General features: G+C 44.3%; 2 protein-coding genes and 1 pseudogene across 3 annotated transcripts in view; all 3 read left to right on the top strand.

Annotated features, from left to right (window-relative positions):
• FGD6 (FYVE, RhoGEF and PH domain containing 6) overlaps positions 1-20,646 on the top strand; it is a 76,493-nt gene extending 55,847 nt beyond the window's left edge. The window contains exons 15-21 of the mRNA XM_069974287.1: positions 1,624-1,726; positions 2,083-2,226; positions 4,003-4,105; positions 14,456-14,580; positions 15,240-15,368; positions 18,721-18,869; positions 19,716-20,646. Of these exons, the coding sequence (XP_069830388.1) occupies positions 1,624-1,726; positions 2,083-2,226; positions 4,003-4,105; positions 14,456-14,580; positions 15,240-15,368; positions 18,721-18,869; positions 19,716-19,752 (790 nt within the window). The 3' untranslated portion in view covers positions 19,753-20,646. The remainder of the gene's footprint in view (positions 1-1,623; positions 1,727-2,082; positions 2,227-4,002; positions 4,106-14,455; positions 14,581-15,239; positions 15,369-18,720; positions 18,870-19,715) is intronic.
• LOC138781862 (U2 spliceosomal RNA) lies at positions 18,962-19,135 on the top strand (annotated as a pseudogene).
• Positions 20,647-26,818: 6,172 nt separating the features above from the next.
• Positions 26,819-27,628, top strand: part of NR2C1 (nuclear receptor subfamily 2 group C member 1) — a 41,764-nt gene continuing 40,954 nt past the window's right edge. For both annotated transcript variants that reach the window (XM_069974279.1, XM_069974270.1), the window contains exon 1: positions 26,819-26,986. The gene's annotated coding sequence lies outside the window, so the exon portion shown is untranslated. The remainder of the gene's footprint in view (positions 26,987-27,628) is intronic.

The following is a 27,628-nucleotide window of genomic DNA, read 5'->3' as shown; positions in this document are numbered from 1 at the left end:
TCATTACTACATTGCATGAGTGAAGTGGGGCTAGGTGTCTTTGCCATAGAGCAGTCAGAGAGGGAGACTGATGTGCAGCAGTGCCTGGTTAGGTCTCTCTGATAGCTGACACCCTTCCCAGCCCTGCTGCAGGATTACTGTCTGGCCTGTGTAGCCCGTCCATGATAGCAACCACCTCCTCCCCTGACCCATGCTTCTCACTGTGTCATTCTGGTCTCCTGCAGTCTCGTCACAGCTAACACTCACAGCTATATGCAAATGACAGAGTCTGGGCTTCACACAGAGAGAGAATGAAAGAGATAAAAGCCAGGGGGAGGGGGGAGAGCTGCCCAGACCAGGCTACACAAACAGTGAGGGAGAACGTTATCAGCATAGGGGGGAGGAGGGGGGAGAGCTGCCCAGATCGAGCTTCACATAGGCCCTATGCACACGTTCAGTATTTTTTTCTGGTCCTGAAACAACCCGTGAGAAATTGCGGATTGGACATCCGTATTCCATCCGTATTCCATCCGTATTTCCGTAATTCCATTTTTTTACTACTCATTGCTTTTCAATGCACTTCATCCGGATTTTTTTGCGGAAATACGGATGCCAACATGTTACAATCCGTAAACAATCCGTACGCAATTGATTTCAATGAGAGGATCCGCAAAAGAAAATGGGTCCGCACCTGGTCCGCACTAGGACATGTCCTTTTTTTTTTACGGATTGATTTTCATCCATTTCTGCTACTGATCGTGTGAATAGCCCAATAGACTTCAATGTGCACTAACTCGGATACGGAAATACGGATCCGTAAATTACGGAACGTGTGCATAAGGCCTACCATGAGGGAGAACGTTATCAGCATAGGGGGGAGGAGGGGGGAGAGCTGCCCAGACCGAGCTTCACATACCATGAGGGAGAACGTTAGCAGCATAGGGGGGAGGAGGGAGGAGAGCTGCTGGGGACAAGGGAGAAGGAAACTGATCAGCACGGCTGTGTATGCTGACAGAAAGAGACACACAGTGAGGAGGCTGAGGGAGGTGGAGCTTGAGTTCGGCAGCAGGGGCTGTCAGGTGTCCTCACTTCAGCCTATTGACGGGAGGGAGGACACGTGACAGCCGACTCCGAGGGTGGGGGCCAGGAGAGGGAGTGTGTCGGGGTGGACTGGACTGAGCTCATTCTCTGCATGCACGTGGGGTGAAGAGACAGGAAAAACAGCAAAAGGACACAGAACACATCATAACTTGTATTAGCCAATAGGTGAAGCTATGATGGGCTTTTACATAGTGTCAAAAAGATTTGGGGGGGAATACCCCTTTAAATAAAAAAAAAAAATTACAGTCAGAAAATAGATTAATAAATAGAATAAATTTTGTATCCGACTCTAATCAGTAAAAGAAAATGTAAGTGACACATTCCCCTTAACATGATGCGCTGGACCTTCATGATTTTCATTTTGATTGTGATATTGTCTTCCACCAGTCCATATGCATTAGGAGGAAGGAGAATGCTCAGGTCATGTTATATACGGCTATAGTACGTGGACCACTTTGTGTCTGTTAATAATCCAGTTGTGTTGGTTAATTTTTTTATTTAAAACAAACATGAATTTCTAATGGAGCTGTATTGTGTTCACAGCTCGGCCTCTGAGAGAGATGACTGGCTCGATGCAATTTCTGCAGCAATAGAGGCTTATGCCAGAAAGAAAATTACCTTCAATCCTGCTAAAAGTCAGGAAGAGGTATGGTTAATAAAAAATAAACTGTATTATTCGGCTTTCTTTTCGTTGTTATAATTCATGATGTTGAGTATGCAGTCTTTAAACTAAACTTCACAGTGGTTGAATGAAATAGGTCCTATAAGATTCTATTTTGTGTTCTTATGTAGAGGGTATACAAAAATGATGGTGTTCAATATTCTGTGTCCCAATTTAGTTGTGGAAGTGTTTTTTTTTATTTTTTTTATTTCTGTGTAGACCTAGAACATAGACTTTAATATACACATCCGTGCATAGACTAAAAGCGTAGCACTCAAAAAATATCTTCAGTAATATCTTGAATATATAGTAACCCAACAAAACACTTTAACCTGTTTTAGACTGATCCAGAAGATGAAGGAGATAATACTCTTGGATCAAAGGCACCAATCTGGATCCCTGATGGCAGAGCAACCATGTGTATGATCTGTACTAGTGAATTTACTCTGACTTGGAGACGTCATCACTGTAGAGCATGTGGAAAGGTGTGTCCTTTTTTTGTGCCAATGTCCTGTTATTCTAATGCCGAATAGATTAAACCATGAAAGTAATGTTTCCCCCCCCCCCACTGATTTGAGCCATATACTGAAATGATCTTTTTTTTATAATCAATTTCTCAATTTTCTGGTTGTATTTTTCTTTCTTTCTTTCTTTCTTTATTTTTTTATTATTATGAAGGCAGCCGTCTTTCCTGATCTGTTTATAACAGCATTTAGAGATGTGCTTTACTGCAAGCCCCATGGCTTGGTACCAGGGTGATTGGTAGCTGCTTAGAGAGCTAAGATTATATTGTTCTATGAGGGCTTATTCTCTTATTATTCTCTTATTTTCATTTGCTGTTTCTGGTAATATTTTATGAAACATGGATGTAATCAGAAGCAGTGCTGGCAGGTGACCTACACACAAAAAAACAAAAAACAATCCATTGACTTATATGGGCTAAAAACAGTACCAGTACAGGTCTGTCCGAAATTGCAGCTTAATTAAAAAAAAAAAGAAGAAAAAAGTCCATACGGGTATACAAAAAAGAAAGGTATGCTCATTTGGGCTTGTTATACCCTATCCATAGAATAGGACTTCCACTGATCCCGACAACGCAATGAATGGAGCGCACATGTGGCCTGTGCCCCATTCATTCTGCCACCTAACGCTTCTAAGCGCTTAAAGTGCTTTTGAACCGCCTCCTGGTTCCTGTGCATGTTGCCGGCCTATTCCCAAGCATCGGCGAGGCAGTGCTTGGGTATAGCCTGGTGCCATGTGCCAGAATTGGGCGCCAGTTAAAATTAAGAACAGCAGCACCAGCATCCCTGCAGTGGCGCTGATCTATTCATGTAAAAACACAAAGTGATGTACCTAGTGGTACATTTACTTTAAACTGTAACTATTATTCTCCGCTGGTGGCAGGATACGCTTTGCTCTGTATACAATGACACTACCAGAAAAATTCCATATACAGCATACCTTAACAGGGAGAGCAGCAACATGTGGGAGAGATCTGACTGCCTGTCAATGTTACATGGCTACCATCACCACTCTGTAGGCGCTTTGCAAAGCACTGATTAGAAACAAAGGAAAATTTCTCCCTCTGTCAGCCTGTTAGATGCTGCGTTTGCCATGACACTGGCACAGCAACCAGTACAAGTTTTTCAGAATGCTCTACATATATGGAGGTATGTGTTATGTGCATATTTTGCTGCACATGTACATCATTCTGGGTTAATGTGGTTTTTATTGGTGGGGTGCCAATGCCTGACAACCAAGCTGATAAGCTGCTCCGGTGAGCCTCAGCTCTGGCACTTACACAATGAATGTGGCTGGAAGCAATGTGCCATTTATGGTGTAGTGGGTCCCATGCTCCTTCACTAGCAGTCTCGCTGGTTCCCCCTCCCATACCAATGAATGCTGCAGCTGAGCTTGGCTGCACATTCATGTGTTCTTCATACAGAGAGGGTGATAAGCCATTGGTAGACAGTTCTGGCAGCAGCTTATCTCCCAGTAAATAGGGTAGTTGAAATCCAAAATGCCCAATCCTTCTCTGCCAGGTTAGTTAGAAGGCACCCGTATATGTTAGATTGTCAGTCGGTCTGCCCAAAATGGCAGGTTCAGATGTCTTTTGACTAATCTTTATGGGGGTCTTTATATATCTAGTTGCTCTATATAGTCCTTCATTGTAGGGTATACCTGCTCAGGATTCTACCATATACTTTAACTAACTGGACAACCCTAGGCACAATTTATTTTATGATATGTTTGGCTTTTAGATTGTGTGTCAGGCCTGCTCAACAAACAAGTACAGCCTGGAATATCTTAAGAATCATTTAGCACGCGTGTGTGATCACTGCTTTGAAGAACTTCAGAAGCAAGGTATTGTATACTTACAATTATTGCATTGCTGTCTTTATGTGCTATGTTGCTATTGATTTCACATGTAAGAGAATCCTGCTGTTGAAATGTGGTTTCAGTTTTCATGTATAAATAGTGAATTTTTGCATGAAATCTATTATTGAATACTAGATTTATCTACAGGAAGTTAGGTGCTATGTATTACTTTACTCTCATACACTAAAATGATAGGCTTCCTTCCTCTTCAGTCACATTAATTCTTTGTCAAATATTGCATAGAAAACCTTAATGACTTTAACGGAATCAATCACCACAATTGTGCTGACATTGTTCTCAGCAGCACAGTATAGATCTACTGTGCAGCTCACGGAGCATAACGGCTGCAGTCGTAGCTTTAAAAAGGAGTTTTATTACACCACACAAAGCCAGAAGAGAAGCAGCAACTAGTCATCACCCCCACATGCGCGCTGACAGGCAGAGAGCTGTGGCTAGTCACTGTCAGCTCCCTGCCTGTCATCGCGCGTGTGGGGGCGATTGACTGGCAGAGAGGCCACTAATGGATCTCTCTGCCTGTCAGTCATCCTCACACTGCACGCTGACAGGCAAAGAGCAGTGACTGGTCATGGGAGGCTCCCCACCAGGTGACTAGTTGCCGCCTCACTTGCTGGAATAGTTACATAGTTACATAGTTAATACGGTTGAAAAAAGACACATGTCCATCAAGTTCAACCAAGGAGGGGATGGATACAGGGAAGGGGGAGGGGCGATAGGTTCTATACATATGCATTTATATTATTTTGCTCTAAGAACTTGTCTAGGCCGGTTTTGAAGCCCTCTACTGTTTTTGCTGTGACCAGATCCTGTGGTAGACTGTTCCACAGATTCACAGTTCTCATGGTAAAGAAGGCTTGTCGCCTCCGGAGATTGAACCTTTTTTTCTCCAGGCGGAGGCAGTGCCCCCTTGTCCTTTGAGGAGGTTTTACCTGGAACATCTTTTCCCCATATCTCTTGTAGGGGCCATTTATATATTTAAATAAGTTAATCATATCTCCCCTTAAACGTCTCTTCTCCAGACTAAACAAATGTAATTCTTTTAATCTCTCCTCATAACTAAGATGCTCTATTCCCCTTATTAGTTTAGTTGCCCGTCTTTGTACCCTCTCCAGCTCTAGAACATCCTTTTTATGAATCGGGTTCCAAAACTGGACAGCATACTCCAGATGGGGCCGCACCAAAGCTTTATAAAGCGGTAATATTATATCCCTGTCCCGTGAGTCCATGCCTGTTTTAATGCATGACAATATCCTGCTGGCCTTAGAAGCAGCTGACTGACATTGTGTGCTGTTCTGTAGTCTATTATCTACAAGTACACCCAGATCCTTCTCCATCAGCGACTCTCCCAGAGTAACTCCCCCCAGGACATATGATGCATGTGGGTTATTAGTACCCAGGTGCATAACTTTACATTTATCCACATTGAACCTCATTTGCCAAGTGGACGCCCAAACACTCAGTGTGTCTAAGTCATCCTGTAACATCTGCACATCCTCCATAGACTGTACTGTACTACAAAGCTTGGTGTCATCTGCAAAGATAGAAACATTGCTGTTAATTCCATTCTCAATATCATTAATAAACAAGTTAAACAGAAGAGGGCCCAGTATTGACCCTTGGGGTACACCACTTATTACCGGGGACCATTCGGAGTAGGAATCATTGACCACCACTCTCTGGGTACGATTATTAAGCCAGTTTTCAATCCAGTTACACATTAAATTTTCCAAACCGATAGACTTTAACTTACCCATCAGACGTCCATGAGGAACTGTGTCAAACGCTTTTGCAAAATCCAGGTACACTATATCCACAGCCGCGCCGCCATCCAGGCTTCTACTTACCTCTTCATAGGAACATATTAGGTTGGTTTGACAGCTTCGGTCCTTAGTAAAACCATGCTGGTTATCACTTATAATACTATTAGCCACTACATATTCCTGGATGTAGTCCCTTATAAGCCCCTCAAATAGTTTCCCCACAATGGACGTTAAGCTTACGGGTCTATAGTTACCTGGGGAAGTTCGAGAGCCCTTTTTGAAGATCGGTATTACATTTGCCTTACGCCAGTCCCTCGGCACAATAGCAGTAAGCAAAGAATCACAGAATATTTCATACAAGGGTAGAAAAATTACAGAACTGAGTTCCCTAAGAACTCTGGGGTGCAATCCATCAGGCCCTGGAGCTTTGGTTATATTGAGTTTGTTTAATTTATCTTGGACCATATCTATAGTAAACCAGTTCAGTACATTACATGTGTTAGCTGCACTGGACCCACCCACCTCAGTACTGGCCCCACCCACCACAGCTCCATCCTCTTTTGTATATACAGAACTGAAGAACCCATTAAGTAACTCAGCTTTCTCCTGATCCCCAGTTATTAATTCCCCGTCACCATTATTTAGGGGTCCTACATGCTCTGACCTTGGTTTTTTTTGCATTAATATATTTGAAGAATTTTTTGGGGTTTCTTTTGCTTTCTATAGCTACCTGCCTTTCATTGTGAATTTTTGCTGCTTTTATTACCTTTTTACAGGTTTTGTTGACTTCTTTGTAATGTTTAAATGCTACAGCTGACCCCTCTGATTTATATTTTTTGAATGCCCCTTTTTTCTCATTTATAGCCCTTCTAACCTCGGTTGTAAGCCATGTGGGATTGGATTTTAACCGTTTATATTTGTTACCCATAGGAATATATTTGGCAGTACAGTTATTTAATGTGGATTTGAAGATTTCCCATTTATTAGCTGTATCAGTATGCGACAGCAGCCGCTCCCAGTCTATGCCCTGAAGTTCTGCCCTTAACCCAGGAAAATTGGCCCTTTTAAAATTAAGAGTTTTTGCCCTCCCAACATGTTTTTCTTTTCTACACTTTAAGCTAAAAGTCACTATATTGTGGTCACTATTACCCAGGTGTTCATGGACAGTGACATCCCCAACCAGCTCAGCGTTGTTAGAAATAACCAGATCCAACAAGGCATCACTTCTAGTTGGCTCCTCCACAAACTGGCCCAGAAAATTATCCTGCAGGAGGTTAAGAAATTCCCTCCCCTTTGTGGTTTTAGCTGAACCGTGACCCCAATCTATATCTGGGTAGTTGAGGTCCCCCATTACCACTACTGTCCCCTCCCGGGCAGCCCGCTCTATTTGTCTATTCAACTGGCCATCTACCTCCTCAGTAATGTTGGGGGGTCTATAGATTACACCAAGAATAATTTTTTCACTCTTTACCTCCTTCTGTAGTTCTACCCACAATGCTTCCACATCATCACAGTCATCGCCCACTATTGCATCTTTTACACTCACTTTAATATCATTTCTGACATACAGACATACTCCTCCTCCCCTTCTGCCCACCCGAATAAAAGATCTTTTTCCCTCTTGTAAACTACTGCTGCAGCTGAGGCTGGTTTGCTCTGTGAGCTGCACAGTAGATCTATACTTTGCTGCTGGGAACCATGTCAGCACAATCATGCTGATTGGGTCCCTTTAAAACTAATACCAATATTTATATGATCTGGGTGTGGAACTATCAGGCTGTTATAGCTACTGGAATTCCTGTCTACCCATAAAGTAGGGCTCAGTTCACACTGCATTTTAATGCCTTAAAGGGGTACTCCAGCGGGGGGGGGGGGGGCACTTTTTTGTTGGACCAGGGACGAGGTGGCTGAGGGAAAAGACGTCCACTCACCTCCCCGGTTCCAGCGGCGGGTCCCGCATCGCGGTGCTCCGGAGCCAGCTTCCTGGTGTCTGACGTGGGCCTGAGACGTGACGTCTCAGGTCCGCTCAGGCAGTCAGTGACAAAGGCGGGATCTGAGCGGACTTGAAACGAATCCCGCCTCCTTCACTGACTGGCTGAGTGCCCCCCCCCCCCCCCCCCCGCTGGAGTACCCCTTTAAGGAAGAAGTATAAATAAAGGCTTTAGGCTACACACTGTAAAATAAAGGCAAAATGCAGGCAAAATATTGAGGTAAAAATATATGGCTGTATTTTTCAATAACAACACTCTCCATTGAAGTCAGTGAAAAAATGGATGGCAGTGCACACACCATATAGAATAATGACTGTAATTTATTATGACTGCCTAAATACTGAACATACTGATTAATTACGACCTCATTTTGCGTCTGTTTGTGTCCATATCTTAATACATTAAGAGATGTGCGGCTGGCGCAAGATTATCTTTTGATGTGTTTAAAGTAAGCGATCAGCTAACGAGCGACCTAACACTACTGATCTAATTTTTGCTTAAATAATGCAAAAATACTAAATAAAATATGGTCTAATAAATATAAGCTTACATAAGTTTATAATGAAAATAATTTTAACCATTTTTATTACTCTTTAAAAACTGTTTTTATTAAATTTTTTAAGTAAAACACATAAACAAACAAAGGCACGTGGTGCGTCATTGTGTTCAGTGCCGAAAGGGTATTCAGCACATAAAGGGGGCCAAGTGTAGCAAACACAGTATCAGGTGGTTCCACAAGATAGGTGCGACGGAACAATCAAGAAAACAATATAGCAATAGGTTCCCTGAACCTAGAACACTCTAAGGGATCAGGAATTCTATTAATAAAGACTTCAGCTTGATATAGGTCTAGTCCCTGACTTAAGAGGCTGGCATATATGACAGGTGCAGGGAACCAAAAAACAACAAAACCAAAAAAACAAAACAAAACCCATACATAAAGAACAGGGGAGGGAAGGGGAGGGGGTGCCCGCAGGTCTCCTATGCTCTCAGTGGACGATCGTGTAACAGCTATCGTCATATTGGGGGGTCTCCTGTAATTTCACGGTTTAGGTAAGAGGTTGTGTGAGAGAATGTCCGTTTCACTTGTGTCTGGACTCTATCAGGTAGTGTCTGGATGAAACTTTCCCAAACCAAGAAGAAACCTTCCACCCTGCGCTCCTTTAGTATGGCCGCTTCCACCCAGTCCATGCGGAATATGTATAATAGTTTTTCTAGGAATAATTTGCGGGATGGTGGCTGAGGGGATATCCACACTTGGAGGATTGCTTTGCGGGCTGCGGCTGACAATAGATGGAGGAGCTTCCTCGGTCCCCACCCAGATTTGAACCGTTTTGGGTCTGTCCCTCCGAATATACCCCATTGGGTGTCATATGGTACGTAGTTTACCAGGTGGGTTTTTGCAAATTTCTCCACAACCCACCAGAAGTCCTGGATAATAGGGCAATACCACAAGCAGTGGGCCAGATCTGCTTCCGGGGCTCCGCACTTAAAGCACAGGGCGGTAGGGAACAGTCCCATCTTGTGACCCCGTACTGGAGATATGTAAGAACGGTGGAATATTCGTAGGGTCATTTCCATGTATCTTGCAGCCGGAAGCATTTTTACGGAATATTCCAACATGGCGAGAAGGTCAGGTATCGCAAGGTCAGGGAAGTGTTGAAGCCATTGGGGCAGCCCCATTGCTTGTGTGGCATAGTCTAGTGAGGAGTGGAGGTATAGGTCTGCGTGGGATATCTGTCCTTTGGCGGACGTGGAAAGGCGTAGAGCCGTATGAAACGTGATTTCCCACTCCTCTGGCGGCAATTCCTTCAGGTATTTGCGAAGAAAACTCCCTGCTTGCAGGTATGCAAATTGGGGAAAGGTAACATTGGGGAATCGGTCACGGAGTTCTTGTAAAGTTAGGGGTGCTTTGGTCGTTACGTTGACCAGGTGGTATATGGTAATGAGGCCCTGTTGGTGCCAGGTTTTGAATGTTGCATGGGGGTGACCGTCTTGAAAGTCTGGGTTACCTAACAGGGTTATGAACAGTGAGCGGGAGGGGTGCAAGTGAAGTGAGGTTCTGATTCTGTTCCAGGATTTCCAAGTGGAGAGTAGGAGCGGGTTCTCCCTTGTTCAAGCGGGGAGATTTGCATAGGTGCAGTGCAACAGGTTGGGTAGGGAATATGGCTGTGCCACGTAGCTATCTAGTTGCGTGTCAGTATAAATCCCTCTGTGCTGAATCCAGTCCTTAATGATGCGAAATTGGGCGGATAAGTTGAGCTCTCTAATATTGTGAAAGTTCAGTCCACCATGTAGCTTAGTTTGCTGCAAGATGTTAAATGCAATTTTAGACGACTTTGAGCCCCAGATGAAGGTTCTGTAAAGAAAGTTTATTCTCTTCTCATCCTTGAGCCTGAGATGTATGGGCAGGGATTGAAAAAGATATAACAGTTTGGGTACTTCTATCATCTTTAGCAAATTGGCTCGGCCGATGAAGGTAAGAGGGAATTTCTTCCATGTAAGGAGGGAGTTTTCTAGGTTTTTGATATAGGAGTTTATATTGTAGGGGTATAATTTAACTGGTGACTTAGGTATAGTCACACCCAGGTAGGTTAAAGATGTCGTTTTCCAGCGCAGTGGTATGGTGGTGGTCCACAACGGGCAGCTTGGGCCCTTGAGTAAGAAGGCCTCGCACTTATCCATGTTTAGGGTATAGCCCAGCAAGTTCCCCGTGCTCCGTAGGTCCGCCAATACTTCGTGGAGGGCTTGTCTGGGATTTTGCAGAGCGAGCAGGATGTCATCAGCAAAAGCCATGACTTTTATTTCATGTTGCCCTATCTGCACCCCTGGATAAAGTGATGAAGATTCTATGTGTCTAAGCAGTGGGTCTATTGTAATGTTGAAAAGTAGGGGGGAGAGTGGGCAGCCTTGTTGGGTTCCTCGGAAGAGGTCAATCTGTGGGGTATTCCTTCCGTTAATCGTCAGCGTCGTTGCAGCTTGGTCGTTAAGCGTCTGGACAAGGGAGAGGAAGACTGGTCCGAAGTTGCGTCTAGTAAGCGTGGCGTACAAAAAGGCCCACAACACTTTATCGAAGGCCTTTTCAGCGTCCAGACTCAACAGCATGGTCAGGGGTCGGGACTTGTCTAAGGCGTGGGTTGTGACAGCTATGGCCTTACGGATGTTTTTTGTGGAATGTCTGTTCGCTAAGAAACCCTGCTGGGAAGGGGAGAGGATAGAGGGTAGGATTAGCTGAAGTCTGGTTGCTATGAGCTTTGTGAAAAGTTTATAATCTTGATTTTAATAGTGCTATAGGCCGGTATGATTGGGGTAGTGTCAGGTCTTTGTTGGGCTTTGGAAGTAAAATGGTTCTGGAGTCTGTGATGAGTATTCGCTGATGAGGCAGTCAGGTCTCGGTGTTTTGCCATTGGGCAAGGTTTTAATTAAGTCCCTCACTTCCGTCTCAGTTATGTCCTCCTCTAATATGGCCCTTTGTGTCGCTGTTAGCTCGGGGAGGGGCAATGAGTCCAGGAAGGAATGGATAGCCGTGGAGTCAGCTTGGGGGGCGCTATATAATTCCTCATAATAGTCGTACAGTATTGACTCTATTCGCTCCTCCTCGTGAACTAACTGTCCAGTGGCTGGGTCTGTTAGGGAAAGGATCTCATGACGGGCGCGTGGTGGGTTTGTCAGCTTGGCTAACAAGGAGCCTGTCTTGTTTCCCCACCTGTAATATTTATTTTGAATAGCAGAGGTGTGCCAATGTGCTTGCGTTTGTAGGAATGTGTCTAAGAGGGTACGTGCGTCCGTCAGATTTTGTTTAGTCACTGGGGTGGGATCTGTGGCATGGGCCAGTTGTGCATCACGCAGAGAGTTATGAAGGGATTGGAATTGGCGGGTGTGGTGTTTTTTCTGGTGCTTCATGTAACTGATTATGTGGCCTCGTATAACTGGTTTGGACGCCATCCATAGTAGTGGGGTGTCATCGGTGTGGATAATATTGTCATCTACATAATTGGCCCATTGGGTTTGCAGGTAAGTCTGGAAGTCAGGGGAGGAAGCTAAGTAGTTTGGGAATTTCCATTTTTTTGTCTTCTGGGATGGTGGGGCCAATTCGTCTTTGGAACACCGGGCCATGGTCTGAGATAGTGATAGGGTGTATAGTGGCCATTCGTACTGCCGGGAAAAGCGCAGATGTGGTCAGTATATAATCAATTCTAGAGAAGGTGTTGTGTACTCTGGAGTGGTAAGTATATTCTTTTTCTAGGTGGTGGTATAATCTCCATGGGTCACATAGGTCCAGCTGAGTTAAGGTGGCGGAGAGAGGAGGCGGGGGGGGGGGGACGTCTGTGAGGCTGTGCGATGTGATCTGTCTAAGTCAAGTAGAAGGGATTGGTTGAAATCTCGTGCCACTATGAAAGAATGGAGAGGTCGAGCTAGTAAAAACTGTAGGAGTGCTGAGTAGAAGTCTTGGTTAGGTGTCGTTGGGGCATATATATTGAGCAGTGTATATGCTCGGTTTGCTATGTGGACATTCAAGCATAAGTATCTACCCCCAGGGTCTTCATAGGTAGAGTCAATAGTGTTAGGGACGGATTTGCTAAATAGTATCGCCACCCCTCTTCTCTTGGATGTATATGATGCTGACATGCAACTATCTAGCCAGGGAGCTTTCAGAGCGAGGTGGGCATCTCGTTTCCAATGTCTCTTGGAGAAAGATTACATCGGCTTTCAGCCGTTTTAGGTGTGTGAGGACTTTAGATCGTTTGATCGGTGTGTTAAGACCCGCAACATTCCAGGATATGAAATTGAATTCAGTAGGTGTATCGTATGTGTGAGCTTCATGTGATTGCAAAGTACTCATCCTATTCCGCTGGTGTGGCGTTTCCGGATCCAGATGAGGGCAGGCGGCGATCCGGTCCTATCCCAGCGAGTAGGCGGCATCGCCCAGGGCAAGGGGCACAATACAGGGGGAGACCCACGGGCATGGGGGTGGAAGGGGTAACTGAGAAAGGAAAAAAGAAGTAAGATGAGAACATAACCAAGGCCGTGAGGCCAACAATGCAAAACATATCTAAACAATAGTGGGCATAACGGTAACATTATTCCAGGGCAGCCCCGGAGTCATGAAGAATGTTATTGCATAATAGCAGGTGGTCAGCGTGGACATTCAGTCTTCTAGTCGGATGTCAAAATGTTGGCTTGCTTGGATTGGGTCGTCGAAGAACATGGTGCGCTCATTTACAGTGACTCTCAGCTTGGCTGGGTACTGGAGTTGGAATTTGTGGTGATTTTCCAGAAGGTACTTGCAGATTGGGGTGAAAGCACGTCGCCTCTGCGCCACCGATGCGGAGTAGTCCTGGAAAATAAGGATGTTATGTTCACGAACTCGTAGGGATCTACTGTTCTTGAAGGCACGAAGTATGTCTTCCTTTATCCGCAAATGGAAGAAACGGGCTATCAGTTGTCTAGGACGATTTTGTTGGTCCCTGCGCTCTGGTCCTATTCGATGGATCCTTTCCATCATGAGGTTGGAGAGCTCCAAGTTTAAGTTTAGTGTAGCAGGGATCTCTTCGGTGATAACCAACGAATCTGAGGTTGTTTCGACGGCTTCTGTTTTCTAAGTCGTTCAACTTGGCCTGGATTAGTCTAGTGGCCTCTTCTTGGGAGTCAGATTTTTCCTGTACTGCAACCAGCGTGGACTCCACGTCCACTACTCTTGTTTCTAGGTCATTTATTTTTTGGGCATTGCTGTTAATCTGGGCTAAGGCCGTATTTATTGAGGTGTGAAGTCTAGTCTCTTGTCCAGTTGTGGCATTATTAAACGTGCGACTTCTAGGGCCACTGTTGCGGCGTGGGTAGGGTCCTGGGGCGTCTGTGGGGTTCGGGGGTTCAGTGGTGACCCGGTCGAACTAGTATCTGAGAGTTGTTCCGTCTCTAAGACAGTTGAAGACGTCCTTGTTGCCGTTGTTGAGGTTGTTTTGGTTTGGGACTTGTCTTTCTTCTGGTTCGTCTTTGTGGAAGAAGAAGGCTGGTTGGACGACCTAACACCGCATTACGACTTATTCATTGCTTCTTGAGAGTTCGTGAGGAATTTGTCCATGGCCAGCAAGACTGTGATGTTGAGAGAATGTGCCGACTTTTATCGCAGTGCAGGACTCCGGGGTAGTCTGCGCGACGTTGTTACATTAGGGCAGTATATGTGACTGGTGGGCATTTTTATTACTCTTATTGAAGTGTGAACAAATTCCATAGGACTGTACACTTCCATAGGCTGCCACCTCTGTCCATGTCAGGAACTGTCCAGAGAAGAAGCAAATCCCCATAGAAAACCTTTCCTGCTTTGGATAGTGTCATGGACAGAGGTGGCAGCAAAGGGCAGTGTCAAACTGGAGCTGCTGTCTGTGTCTGGCTGAGCCGCTGTTTCCTGCATAAACAAAACTTTTTTGGAAGCAGTGGGCAGAAGTAAGCAGTGGGGATAAAGAGTCAGAATGGCAGCTGCAGTGGATCAGGACATATAAGTACTAAACACAACAATGCTTCTCTGCAAATTATCCACTGATTTATTATTTTTGTTTTGTATATAGATAGCCAATGCATTGCCAAGACAGGCTCACCTGCCAACTTCAAGTCCCCTTCAAGTGCCCTTTCTTCAGTGCTCCACAGTATTCCATCTGGAAGGAAGCAGAAGAAAATCCCTGCAGCTCTTAAAGTAAGTTTTTTTTATACTTTGGAAATTATTATTAATCTCATTGTCAGAAATTAAACTCTTGACAGCACTTTACAAAGCCTGAGAGTTAAAAAGCAATTCACAAATAAATTGTTAAAGAAGTGCTTTAAAATCTTTTCCCATATGCCACAGTAGGTCATATGGTCACCATAGAAGGGTGTCCTCATTCAGGATACATGTATGCCATTTGTAAGCACAGTGTTGCTGTTGTAGCCGTTGCAGTAAAAATCAGCAATGTATGTCATAGTTATTCTGGAGTAAAATGCAATGACCATGGAGCAGATTTTTTTTACCAGTTTATTAGGCTATTTTACAGCAGTCTGTAGTCCACATGTCATTTTCAACCTCTTTAGACGGAGGTTTACAGTTTGGACAGGATCACAAGGAAAATGCAACAATTTTCCTTGAGCTGCCATACTAAAAGGCATTAGTATATGACAACTAGAAATATATTAGAAGATTGCTTTTATGTAGCTCCCCCAATCTGAAATGTTTTAATTTACAGTTCTGAACTCTGTAATCACAGTTATCATACTATGCTAAATGAACAGTATAGCAATAACAACACCATATACTGAGCCTAGCTAAATTCAGCATGTAATGTGTATCCTCTTGGCTAATTCTAGTATATTTACGCTCAGGTGTCCGCTAGCACAGAAGATTCCACAATGAGTGGTTACTTGCATAGATCGAAGGGCAGCAAAAAGCCATGGAAACAACTGTGGTTTGTCATAAAGAACAAAGTCTTATACACATATGCTGCTAGTGAGGTAAGATGCTGTTTCTTTTCATGTATGCTTTTGTCACTACTGAATAAGATTTAGTAGTTCATTTATTATTTAGAATGCAATGAAGTACTAGAACACTGCTCCCTAAACCTACGGCTCTCCAGCCATTGCAAAAATGACAACTCCCATCATACTCTGACAGTCTGCAGCTGTCAGGGCATGATGGGAGTTGTAGTTTTGCAACAGCTAGAAAACCATAACTTGGGGATCACTGTACTGCAACTTTGCTTTTCATTTATAAAGCATAGCTTTACTAGAAATTGACTATATACAGTAATGTGCAAAAATTTAGGCAGGTGTGGAAAATGCTGCAACAAAAGAATACTTTCAAAAATAGAAGTGTTTATACAGTTCATCAATTTACACAGGTAAGTAACATAAACATATTTGTCACATTATAAGACAGATTTCACCTCTAGTTTCATACATATATCATACCATTTCCACATGCACTTAGTAAAAAAAAGAAAAATCAGTACTAAACCAGGTACATGCATTGTTATGTACAGCAACTCAGTATGCCACCATACCCTGGGTAAATTACCATACCTGTATGTGACCATTACTTTGTTACTTACATGTGTAAACAATTAATACCTATGGAAATACCATATATGTAAGGCTAGGTTCACACTGCGTTTTCAGCATCCGTTTAACGCATCCGTTTTTTTTGCAAAAAACGCATGAAAAACGGATTGCAAAAAACGGATTCATTTGTGTGCATCCGTTTTTGCATTGACTTCCATTATAAAAAAAAAAGGATCCGTTTTTTTTGGGCGGACTAAAAAACGTTGCGGACCCTATTTTTCTGGACGTTAAAAAAAACGGATCCGTTAAACGGATGCTGAAAACGCAGTGTGAACCTAGCCTTAGCATTTCACAGTGCATACAGATGTTATTTTATACATGTAACCAGATGTGTGCATCTCTCGGTATCCTATCCTCATGTTTCTTTCTCTGAATAGATTCTTTTTTTTTTTTAAATGATTTTTACGTAATTATGATTCTGGGAATCTGTCAGCTGTAATTCATGTTCCAAACCGCTGACACTGTTATATGGCTGTTAGGTCAAGGTGACACATAATACCTTTCATATATCTGTCTGTGCTTCCAGATTGTAGAAAAATGCCTTTTGTGTTTGGTTCAAAGAATCTTTTCTAAGCTTCTGAAATATCTCAAGCTGAAATGTTTCCTCTCTCCCCTCCCTTCTTGATTGACACCTGAAAGCTGAGCCTGAAGCAGGGTCAGGTATGGGAGAGGGGAGTTAGGGTAGCTTCACACGTACCGGATTTGCAGCAGATTTCACGCTGTGAGTTTACAGTGAAAACTGCTGTGAATCCTGGTACAGTGAAGTTGAATGGGTCACATACCCGCAGCGGAATTTACATGTGACTCTGCCCCTTTAACAACCCCCCCCAACCCGCGCCCAAAGCATACATTACCTGCTCGGCGCTGTGGCTGCATGTGAGGCTTCCTGTCCCCATCAGCCAATCAGTGCACGGGCAATGTAATGGGAGTCGCAGTGAATTTCGCTGCAAACTCAAACTTGCAGCGTGAACTCCGCAGCAAATCCTGTACGTGTGAAGCTGTCCTAAGGAAGTGTTAGCTTGTGGCACTTCAGAAGCTCAGAAAGCCTCTTCGACTCCTTGTACTGTACTCTTTGGCCTGTGTAAAAGGGGCACAACAGTGTTAGCAGTCTGGAATGAGCATTGCCACTGACAAATTCCCCTAAAGCAGGCATGTCCAAAGTCCGTCCGGAGGGCCATTTGCGGCCCGCGTTCCGAACTTTTACGGCCCCCCAGGTATCCAGCTTGCTATTATCTGCCTGTGTTATAAAGCATATAGCATGTAGCATGTAAAATGGTCGGCCCTCGCACATGTTCACTTCATCAAATTTGGCACTCTTCGAAAAAAGTTTGGACATGCCTGCCCTAAAGTGACTCTGTACCCACAATCTGACCCCCCCCCCCAAACTGCTTGTACCTTTGGATAGCTGCTTTTAATCCAAGATCTGTCCTGGGGTCCGTGCGGCAGGTGATGCAGTTATTGTCCTAAAAACAACTTTTAAACTTGCAGACCTGTGCCCAATGGCTGTGGCCTAGATTGTGTATGCATTAGGCTGGCACAACCTCTCTGTCCCTCCCCCCCATATGCTCCAGGCAGATTGTCTCCCATTTCTCAACTGTGTGAATACTGAACATGGGCTGGATCGTTAAAGTGACACTGTCACCTCCTTTTTGCATTCTGACATCTCTACACAGGTGTAAAGGGTAAATTTAGCAGTCTTCATACCTTATTTCATATCATACGTCATGGTGTTTGTTCAAGTAAAAAGTGTCCTTTTATCAACTGCAGATTGTATTAAGTGGGCGTGGCCTTGCGACATTAGTGCCACTTAGCCCCACCCACAACGGCACAGTTGGCCCCACCCTCTTGATGCCCATTGGTTGACCGACGTAAAGGGGGTGGGGTCTAGACCTTTCGGCCAGCCTGTTCCAATGGCCAGCGAGGGGGCGGGGCCAACTGTGGCATTGTGGGCGGGGCTAAGTGGTGCTAATGCCGCAAGGCCCCGCCCACTTACACAATCTGCAGTTGATAAAAGATGATTTTTTACTTGAACAAACACCATGACGTATGATATAAAATAAGGTATGAAGACCGCTAAATTTACCCTTTACACCTGTGTAGAGATGTCAGAATGCAAAAAGGAGGTGACAGTGTCACTTTAAGGCACCTGTGCAATGTTCAGACAGGAGAAAGTGTTCTAGGGGCATTCCTAATGATGAAGAGGGTGGGGAGAAGGGACGGAGGGGTGGTGCAAAGTTAGGGCACAGATACTGTAAGCCACGGCCATTTGACAAAGGGCTGCAAGTTTAAAAGTTGTTTTTTAGAACAATAACTGCATCACCTGCTGAACGGACCACAGGACAGATCTTGGAGTAAAAGCGGCTATCCGAAGGTACAAGTGGTTTGGGGGGGGACAGATTGTGGGTACAGAGTCGCTTTAAATATATGATGTGGTCCCTATGTGTAATTTCTGTCATTTAGATTTAGTGTTTGGTTTTGCAAACAGGATCGTTACAACTATTTGCAAGGGATTATGTGGTGTAACAGGATTATTTTTATGGCAGTAGTGGTTATACAGCCTTTGACCTGTAGTCTGGATAGGCCAATAATATTAATGACCAGGAGTCCAGCTTCTGACACCCCTGCTGATCAGGGTTGATTGCTGATTGGAGGAGGCTGTGGTGTTGTAAGGTATTGCAATGTTGTTGGGGTCTGGGTGATGTGACCCCAATTGGTTTCTAAAACAGAAGTCTTTGTATAATTCTAGGACATTGCAGCATTGGAGAGCCAACCTCTTCTAGGATTCACAGTTCAAGTAGTAAAGGAAGATGGCAATGAAAACAAAGTAATTCATCTACTGCACAAAAATACTTTATTTTATGCTTTCAAAGCTGATGATGTGCATACTACTGAAAGGTATGTTGCTGTATCCATCTAATGTTCAACTAGATCCCAACTAGAGCAGGTGGTGACCATTGGGGTAATGAAAGTAATTAAAAAGGAAATACATCGCTTCTCGGCCTTTTAGCTAAGATCAAGTGTAGTATCTGTTCTTATCAGTTTAATATCTGATACGTCCTTTATCTGGGGACCATATATTAAATGGATTTTTAGAACAGGGAGATGGAAAAAGAGCTTGCTCTGTCCTCTCCAGGCATTGGAGGTAAGTTAATATACTCCATGTTTTACAAGTAAAGTCACACCGGCAGTTGGAGAGTGGGGTGGGCACAGACAGTGACACTGCCCGAAATGAAGATCACACACATCGCTAAAGGTATATATGCTATGCTAATGGCATCTGATACTGACAGCTCAGATATAAGCACATCTATGCTGTCAGTTTCTTTTTAAATGAGGGTAACACTTCAAGCTTGCCTCATCTGTGAAAACTTCTACTCATTACAGAATGTCACTGTCTGATAAATAACCCTTTAATGGTGCGTTCACACCTACAGGATCTGCAGCTGATTTTCTGCAGCAGATTTCAGTTAAATAACTGAACACAGCATCAGATTTGATGCTGTGTTCAGTTATTTAACTGAAATCTGCTGCAGAAAATCAGCTGCAGATCCTGTAGGTGTGAACGCACCCTAACACTCCAGATTTATTTAGCAGGTGCTGTAGGAGCTATGCCTTGTGCACACAAGATATATAGATGTTAGATCACCTATTAGGGGGATGACACTAACCTCAGTTTTAATTATGGATTAATGTTAATGAAATGGAGAGTGACTTTTTTCTTTTTTTCTCACCCCCTCCTAGGTGGATTGAAGCATTTCAAGAAGGAACTGTGTTGTAATATTAATATTAGTCTTTTTTTGACATGAACACTACAGCTGTTGTTTTGTACATTTTCACAATTCTTCATTACCTATTTTTTACTAATTTGTATATTAGTTTCTTGAATCTTGTGTACATATTATTTATTAATTGACAGATTTTGCCTCCATCATAAGTTTACCATAAGACGGATATTATTTGTACATATATAAATATATTTTATTGGACTGTTCATGTTTTATACATATATGTTTATAGAATTCAAAGTGTACTTTTGTGTATGTGTGCAATAATGTATCAAACACTGATGCTTTCCCAGCTAATATATAAATTATATTGTGCTGGTCTTCCCTGCTAAAGGCAAACATTATATACACAGTTCAGTCACATTATGACCACCAGCTAATATCCAGACTAACAACGCTGTGTGGCACAGACAGTAGCTAGACTGGCTGGAGTAACTGTTTTGCTTGAAGTCCCATCCACCCCAGGGAAGACAATAAGTATGTATGGGTGTATGTTATCTGTAAGGAGGGATTCATGCCCAAAATGGTTGAGCGTGGTCCCCAAGAATGCCACAAAAACAATCCCCACACCATAACACTGCCACGATGAGATAGTGTTCATCTAGCAATGGTTGCAAGACGTTTTTCTCTGATACTTCTAGCCTGATACTCCAACATCCATCCCTTCAATATAGTAGAAAACAGGACTCTGCTGAATATATCCTTTAGTGTAGCTTTACACTTACCGTATCACAGTGGATTTGATGGTGGGGATCCGCACCATGAAATCCGCTGCGATACGGTATGTGTGAAGCTACCCTTAGGATAATTGAGACATTTACATTTATGGGTGTTTGTGTGATTATACATGCGAAATGTGTTCCCTTTTTATTTATAGACAAGTAGTGTGTGTATATAGTGCTTTTATACATGTATGGGGTATATAAAAAATACAGAAAATAGCCATGAAAGCTATGCTTTATATATATATATATATATATATATATATATATATATATATATATATATATATATATATATATATAATTATAATATACCACTAAAATATACAGATGCTTGCTATTAAAGGAGTATTCCCATCTGAACCAACATATAAACTTGTAGGGCTTGTCAATTTAAAGAGGTATTCCAGGCAGGGGTCATTTTTATTGTACGGCCGGGTCGGGGGTGGATATAGAAGGTGCCGGTTACTTACCTCCCCAGTTCCAGCGCCGGGTCCCGGATGGCGCCGTCCCGCTGCTGCTTCCTGGTCTGAGCTGCAGAGTCCTGCCTTGGCCGCTAAATAGCTGAGCTGCCTTGAGACGTCAGAGGACGGGAGAACAGGGCGGCGCAATACAGGGCCAGTCGCGCTGGAACCGGGGAGGTAAGTGTCATCGTCCCCCTGGCCATACAATAAAAATGACCCCAGCTCGGAGTACCCCTTTAAGCATTTTTGCAAACTATCTAGTAGTTGTAGTTGCCAATCAGCATAGAAAACTGCTACGGCGTTGGACTGTAACTGACACGGACAGAGGTGGTAGCAAGGAATATGGCGTCAGACTGGAAATAATATACCACTTCCTGCAGGCATACATCAGCTGATAAATATTGGAAGACTAGATTTTTTTTCTCTGGATTAACTTTCACCATTTTTGTAGCCAGTCTTTGGACCCTATTCTATATATATTTAATTTTGGACACTGTATTTCAGATATTGTCTCACTATAGTGCTATACAGCAGACACAGAGCTGCCAATATGTGCTCGATATAGAGCATTCCTTCTCCCCAATTCCATTATTTTATAGTTGGAAACACAAAACTGTAAAGGGTTTGTCCTGGCTTAGAGAAACATGGCTTTCTTCTAAAAACTGCTCCACTCTTGTCTTTTAGTTTAGATGTAATTTTGCAGCTCCGTTCCATTGTAATACCACACATAGTCTTAGGACAAGGTTGGTGCTTTTTTTTTTGTTTAAGAAAATAGCTGTGCTTTTTCTTATTATGGATAACCCCTCTAAATCACTTTCCATATTACTGACAACTCCAGGAGTATTGACCCTATTGCACACTTTTGTGTCATCAACAAACAGACAAACCTTACCAACCAAACCTTCTCCTGTGTTACTATTCTTACTTTCCTGCTCAGTGTAAGCCTGCTTTCATCTGTGAAGAGTACAGGGTACCAGCGGCAAATTTGCCAATCCTGGTGTTCTCTGGCAAATGCCAAGCGCCCTGCACGGTATTGGGCTGTGAGCACAACCCCCATCTGTGGACATCGGGCCCTCATACCATCCTCATGGAGTTTGCTTCTAACCATTTGTTGAGACGCATGCACATTTGTGGCCTGCTGGAAGACATTTTGCAGGGCTCTGGCAGTGCTCCTCCTGTTCTTCCTTGCACAAAGGCGGAGGTAGCGGTCGTGTTGTTGGCCTCCTCCACGTCTCCTGGTAGCGCCTCCAGCCTCTGGACACTACGCTGACTGACACAACAAACCTTCTTGTCACAGCTCACACTGATGGGCCATCCTGGATGAGTTGCACTACCTGAGCCACTTGTGTGGGTTGCAGAGTCTGTCTCATGCCATCACAAGTGTGAAAGCACCACCAGCAATCAAAAGTGAACAAAACATTAGCCAGAAAGCATAGGTACTGAGAAGTGGTCCCCGCCCGCAGAACCACTCCTTTCTTCAGGGTGTCCTGCTAATTGCCAATAATTTCCACCTGTTGTCTATTCCATTTGCACAACAGCATGTGAAATGGATTGTCAGTGTTGCTTCCTAAGGGCCCTTTTACACAGAAAGATTATCTGCCAAAGATTTGAAGCCAAAACCATGAACAGACTATAAACAGAGATCAGGTCATACATGAAAGCCTGAGATTTCTCCTCTTTTCAAATCCAGTCCTGGCTTTGGCTTCAAATCTTTGGCAGACAATCTTTCTGTGTAAAAGGGCCCTAAGTGGAGTCTAATTTTACAGAAGTTTGATTAACTTGGAGTTATATTTTGTTGTTAAGTTTTCCCTTAATTTTTTTTTTGAGTAGTGTTTTAACAGGAACCAGAAGAGACCCCTGTGGCACTCCACTTGTAACCAGTCTCTGCTCAAGACTACACGCCATTAAAAACAACCCTCTGATGTTTGTCCTCCAGCCAGCCACAAATCCACTGAACTATCCAGGGATTAAGTCCAATTTTCACTAACTTCTCTATCAGCTCTTTATGGGGAACTGTATCAAACGCTTTGCTGAAGTTCAGATATCCACAGCACCACCTTCATCCAGCACTTTTGTGACATAGTAAAAAAAAAAAAAAAATTAATCAGATCAGTCTAACATGTTCTGCCCACAGTAATGCCATGCTGGTTTGCATCCACTGTTTTTTTTATTTTATTTTTTAAGGTGATCCATTATTTTTTAATTTTTTAGAAAAGCCACCATTTTTACTACCACAAATGTCAAGCTTACTGGCCTGTAGATACTGGTCTCTTCACTACCCCTCTTGTGAATAGGTATAACACTGTCCATTCTTCAGTTATCACCAACATCTCCTGTTTCGGAGGGATAGGTCAAACAGATCAGTCAGACCAGAGTTCTTTAAAGTGAATTACTTTGTTCTTTTCTGCATTCTGCCCATCAGGCTGCAGGCGTTGAAGTCTTCTCTGCTCCGTTCCTCCCAGGACTGGAAAACATTAATCCAGTCCTGGGAGGAACGGAGCAGAGAAGACTTCAACGCCTGCAGGCTGATGGGCAGAATGCAGATAGCAACAAAGTGATTTGCTTCATTTCTACTGTAGATTCCCTCATCTCTACAGAAAAGTGATGTGCAAAGTATTTATACCCTACATGGGCATCCTGTACTTTAAGTTCATGCTGCCCTAGGCACTTTGCATGCTGAGGCACCCCCCCCCCCCCCCCGACACTGGCAGGTTACATGCATGGTATATACCCTGGCACTTGGGTGCCGCTCTACTTGTTGTCTATCGTACTGTACTGGTTAAATTGTATAGTTTTCAACTAGATTTGCATTTCCAGGAAAATACATAGTAGTTGAAGAGAGCGCCCCTTTAACAGTGACTTCCCTTTAAGAGAAACCCTGGGTGCCATCCATCCCTTTAAGAGCGTCATGGGTCCCAATCTTTAAGAGCGTCATGGGTCCCAATCTTTAAGAGTGACATAGGTCCCATCCCTTTAAAGGAGACCTGTCACCCGCAGTGCCGGAGTGACAGGCTCCCGACCCCCAGCTAGATCTCCAGGTCAGAAGCTGCTGTGCGCGCTGTGGGTAGAAGTCCGGCGTCCATAGAGAATGGAGCTGGACTCATCTCTGCAGCGCGCGCACGGCTCCATTCATTCTCTATGGACGCCGGACCTCTCCCCACAGCGCGCGCAGCAGCTTCTGATCGGGATATCTCCATCTCGGGACCGGCTCTGGGAGCGGGACTCTGCTAGATGAGGTCTGTATAAGGGGATCTAGCTGGGGGTCGGGAGCCTGTCACCCCGGCACGGGGGGTGACAGGTCCTCTTAAAGAGTGACTTGGGTCCCGTCCCTTTAGGAGCAACTTGGGTCCCTTAAAGGGACCCTGTATTGGGTCCCTTTAAGAGCAACTTGGGTCCCGTGCCTTTAAGAGCGACATGAGTTAGAGTTCCTATTGGCTGCTATATTTCAGATATTTGCTGTGATTGGCTGTTAGCGTTTAGAGTGTGGCCATTATTTTCTATGGGAAATTAGGAGTCTTTAAATGTAAGTTTCTTAAAAACAAAAAATCTGATCAAAACAAAAAATAGAGAGCACACCTGTCACCGCCGAGGGCTTCAAAACGCAGTTTGATTGGAGTCTGTGCGCAAAGCGGTTTGGGCTGTATTACGCTCATAAAAATGGCTGGAAGAAGAATACGGATTACAATATAGTGCTTTTCAAGCACTATAATTAAACATTCAGGTGCAGTAGTAGTTATTGGTGGATGCCGGAACCAACCAAGCAGGTAAACCACTGCACGGTTCTCAGCCAGCGGATTTTGCTGTGAGGAGAGGTACCACTGTACTCCAATATGGTCAAACCTGCCTCCTAATTCTTTCATCAGCAGTTTAGATGAATATTCCCATTTTAACCCCTTAACGACAGAGCGTACATTTACGCCCTCACTGCCTGGGACTTAACGCAGGAGGACGTAAATGTACGCCCTGGCGCGGTCCCGGGCTATGGAGCAGGCTCACGAGCTGAGCCCGCCCCATACCGGAGGAGGACCGGCTGCTATCTGCAGCCAGGCCCTCACCCTCAATGGCAGGCCACCCCGATTGCGCGGCCGTCCGCCATTAACCCCTTAAACGCTGCAACGTTTAAGTATAAGTGACCAGAGCATCTCTGGTCACTTAACTATCGGGACCCTCGCAGCGTGTCTGCGGGGGTCCCAATCGCTTTTCCTGACTGCCGGAGGTCTTCTCCTTACCTCCGTGGAGTCCTCGGATCGGATCTTCTGATTAAAAAAAAAAAAAAAAACGGTAAAAATATGCAGAGATTGCTTTTTTTAAATTACATTTTATGTATAAATTTTTTTTATAAAAACGATCAATACATTTGATCTAGAAAAAAACGTTAAAAATTAGAACTCATGACATCAAAAATGACACACCTTATGGCCCCGTAGGTGAAAAAATAAATGCACTATAGGAGTCACAATAGGACCATTTTAAATATGCCTATTTGCAAAAAAAAAAAGTTTTACTGCTAATAAAAATAGTAAAGCGTAAGAAAACCTAGTAAACCTGCATATCACCATGTTCAAACCGACCTATAGAATAAAGGAAAAATGCCAATTTTACCGCAAAGTGGATTACGTAAACGTGGAAGCCCCCCAAAATTTGCCGAATCACATTTTTTGACCCAAGTTCACCCCATCAATGATATTTTGGGGGTTCCGTCACTCCTTTAATGGCAGATTGAAAGATGCTATTACAAAGTACACCTGCTCCTGAAAAAAACAGGAAAAATGAAAGCGTTATGGGTCTTAGAAGGAGAGGAGGAAAAAACGAAAACACAAAAGTGACAATTGTCCCTGCCCTTAAGGCCATTTCAGGCTCTGTCCTTAAGGGGTTAAAGTGTCACTGTTAATAAAAAATTTATTGCAGAAATCAATAGTCCAGGCGATTAAGAAACTTTGTAATTGGGTTTATTAGCCGAAAAATGAATTTTTATCATGAAAAAGCAGTTTGAAGCTCTCCCCCCTGTCTTCATGGTTTTCCTATGGAGAAAGTAAAAGCAGCAAAACAGGACAACAAAGAGTTAATTTACATTCACACCATGGGCTCTCTCCTCTGACAGTCACCACTGACCTCTCTGACCACTAATTAGGGCTCTGAATAGCTTCCCCCTGTGCAATCTCTTGTTCTGGGCTCTCAGCTGCCCGCTAATCTCGCTCCTTCCCCCTCCCCTCTTCATAGACCAGACAGATCAGACTGGTGAAAAAAGTCAACATTTCCTGATTCCAAGGAGTGGATGGAAAAGAGGTGGGGGGGACCTGGGAAAAGGCTTTTTACATGCTGATAATGGCAGATTTGGCTAATAAACCCAATGACAAAGTTTCTTAAAAATCGCCTGGACTATTGATTTCTGCAAAAAAAATTTTTACCGACAGTGACACTTTAAGACTCGTCCCCATCCACAGGATAAGAGGAAACCATGTGAGGGGGGATAGCTCATTCCTTCATACCACCTTCAAATAGGAAAACCCTATTAAGAAACATTGGTTACCACAGGCCAGTCTTTCCTTCTGATACTGATCCCTAATACTACACGTTGTCGCCATAGCTGTTTGGATTGTTAAACTTGGACACATATGTGCGTCTAGAGATTATATATCTGTGAGTGTATAAGCGTCTGAGGCTTGGGTTACCACTGCACCTATTACATTTCTATAGCTTGTGGTGACGTACACAATGTGCACAGCTAGCTGCCCCCACAGGCCCTCTCCCCGCCCTGTAGCTGAGCGGCTCCCGCGCCACATCTCTCCTGGCCGCACACTGAGGTAAGCTGCTCGGCTCTTCCCGCGCGCCCTCGGCTCACTTCCTGAATGCGTCATTCCGCACCAAGCCGCTAGTGACGTCATCACGGTTTAAGCTACGCTTCGGTCACGGGGAGGAGCTGTGCACTCGGTGGAGCTGAGGGAGGGTCACGAACTCTGACCCGCCGGGAACCGGTGCAGCGCATAACGGGCCTTACGTCACCTGGCAACAGCCGTCTGGTTTTGTTTTCCCGGACGCAGGTAAGACGACCGGGAGCACTGTAAGTAGGCGGAAAGGACGTGACTCCGGCTGTGGCATCGCAGCTAACGGGAGCGCTAGATGTATAGCGGCTCTTCCGTCCCTTGTATGCGGATACGTCCGGAATGTCTAACCCGTCTGACGCTTCACCCCCTCTCGGTGACCTCTGACCTCCACCCGACAGGAACAGCTTCCCGGAGTCGCTGCTTCCTCCCCCCCTCCGGCACGCGCTGTGCTCGGCCCTCCTCCCTCCCCCTGAGCGCGCGCTGTAGCGGGGAGCAGCCAGGCTGTGTGTGACCTGTCACCGCATACGGGACACATAGCAGAGAACGGATCACCGTGTGTGTGAGGAGAGCGACAAGTGCAGGAAGGAGGCTGATGGCTGCCTTGTACAAACATCACACCATCGTTTTATTGTTATCGCTTTTCACCCAATCCCTCTCACCTTTTTTACACCCCAGTGGCAGATAAAGGCATAGACCATGCACAGGGCTGCATCCCAAAGGGAGGAAGGTGCATCCGCACACACGTATACACAAGGTGCATCTGCCCTCACGTATACACAAGGTGCATCTGCCCTCACGTATACACAAGGTGCATCTGCACACACGTATATACAAGGTGCATCTGCCCTCACGTATACA

This window comes from Dendropsophus ebraccatus, chromosome 1 (assembly GCF_027789765.1).
Source record: "Dendropsophus ebraccatus isolate aDenEbr1 chromosome 1, aDenEbr1.pat, whole genome shotgun sequence".
Classification (NCBI taxonomy): Eukaryota; Metazoa; Chordata; class Amphibia; order Anura; family Hylidae; genus Dendropsophus; species Dendropsophus ebraccatus.
This window is presented reverse-complemented; position numbering and strand designations above follow the sequence as displayed.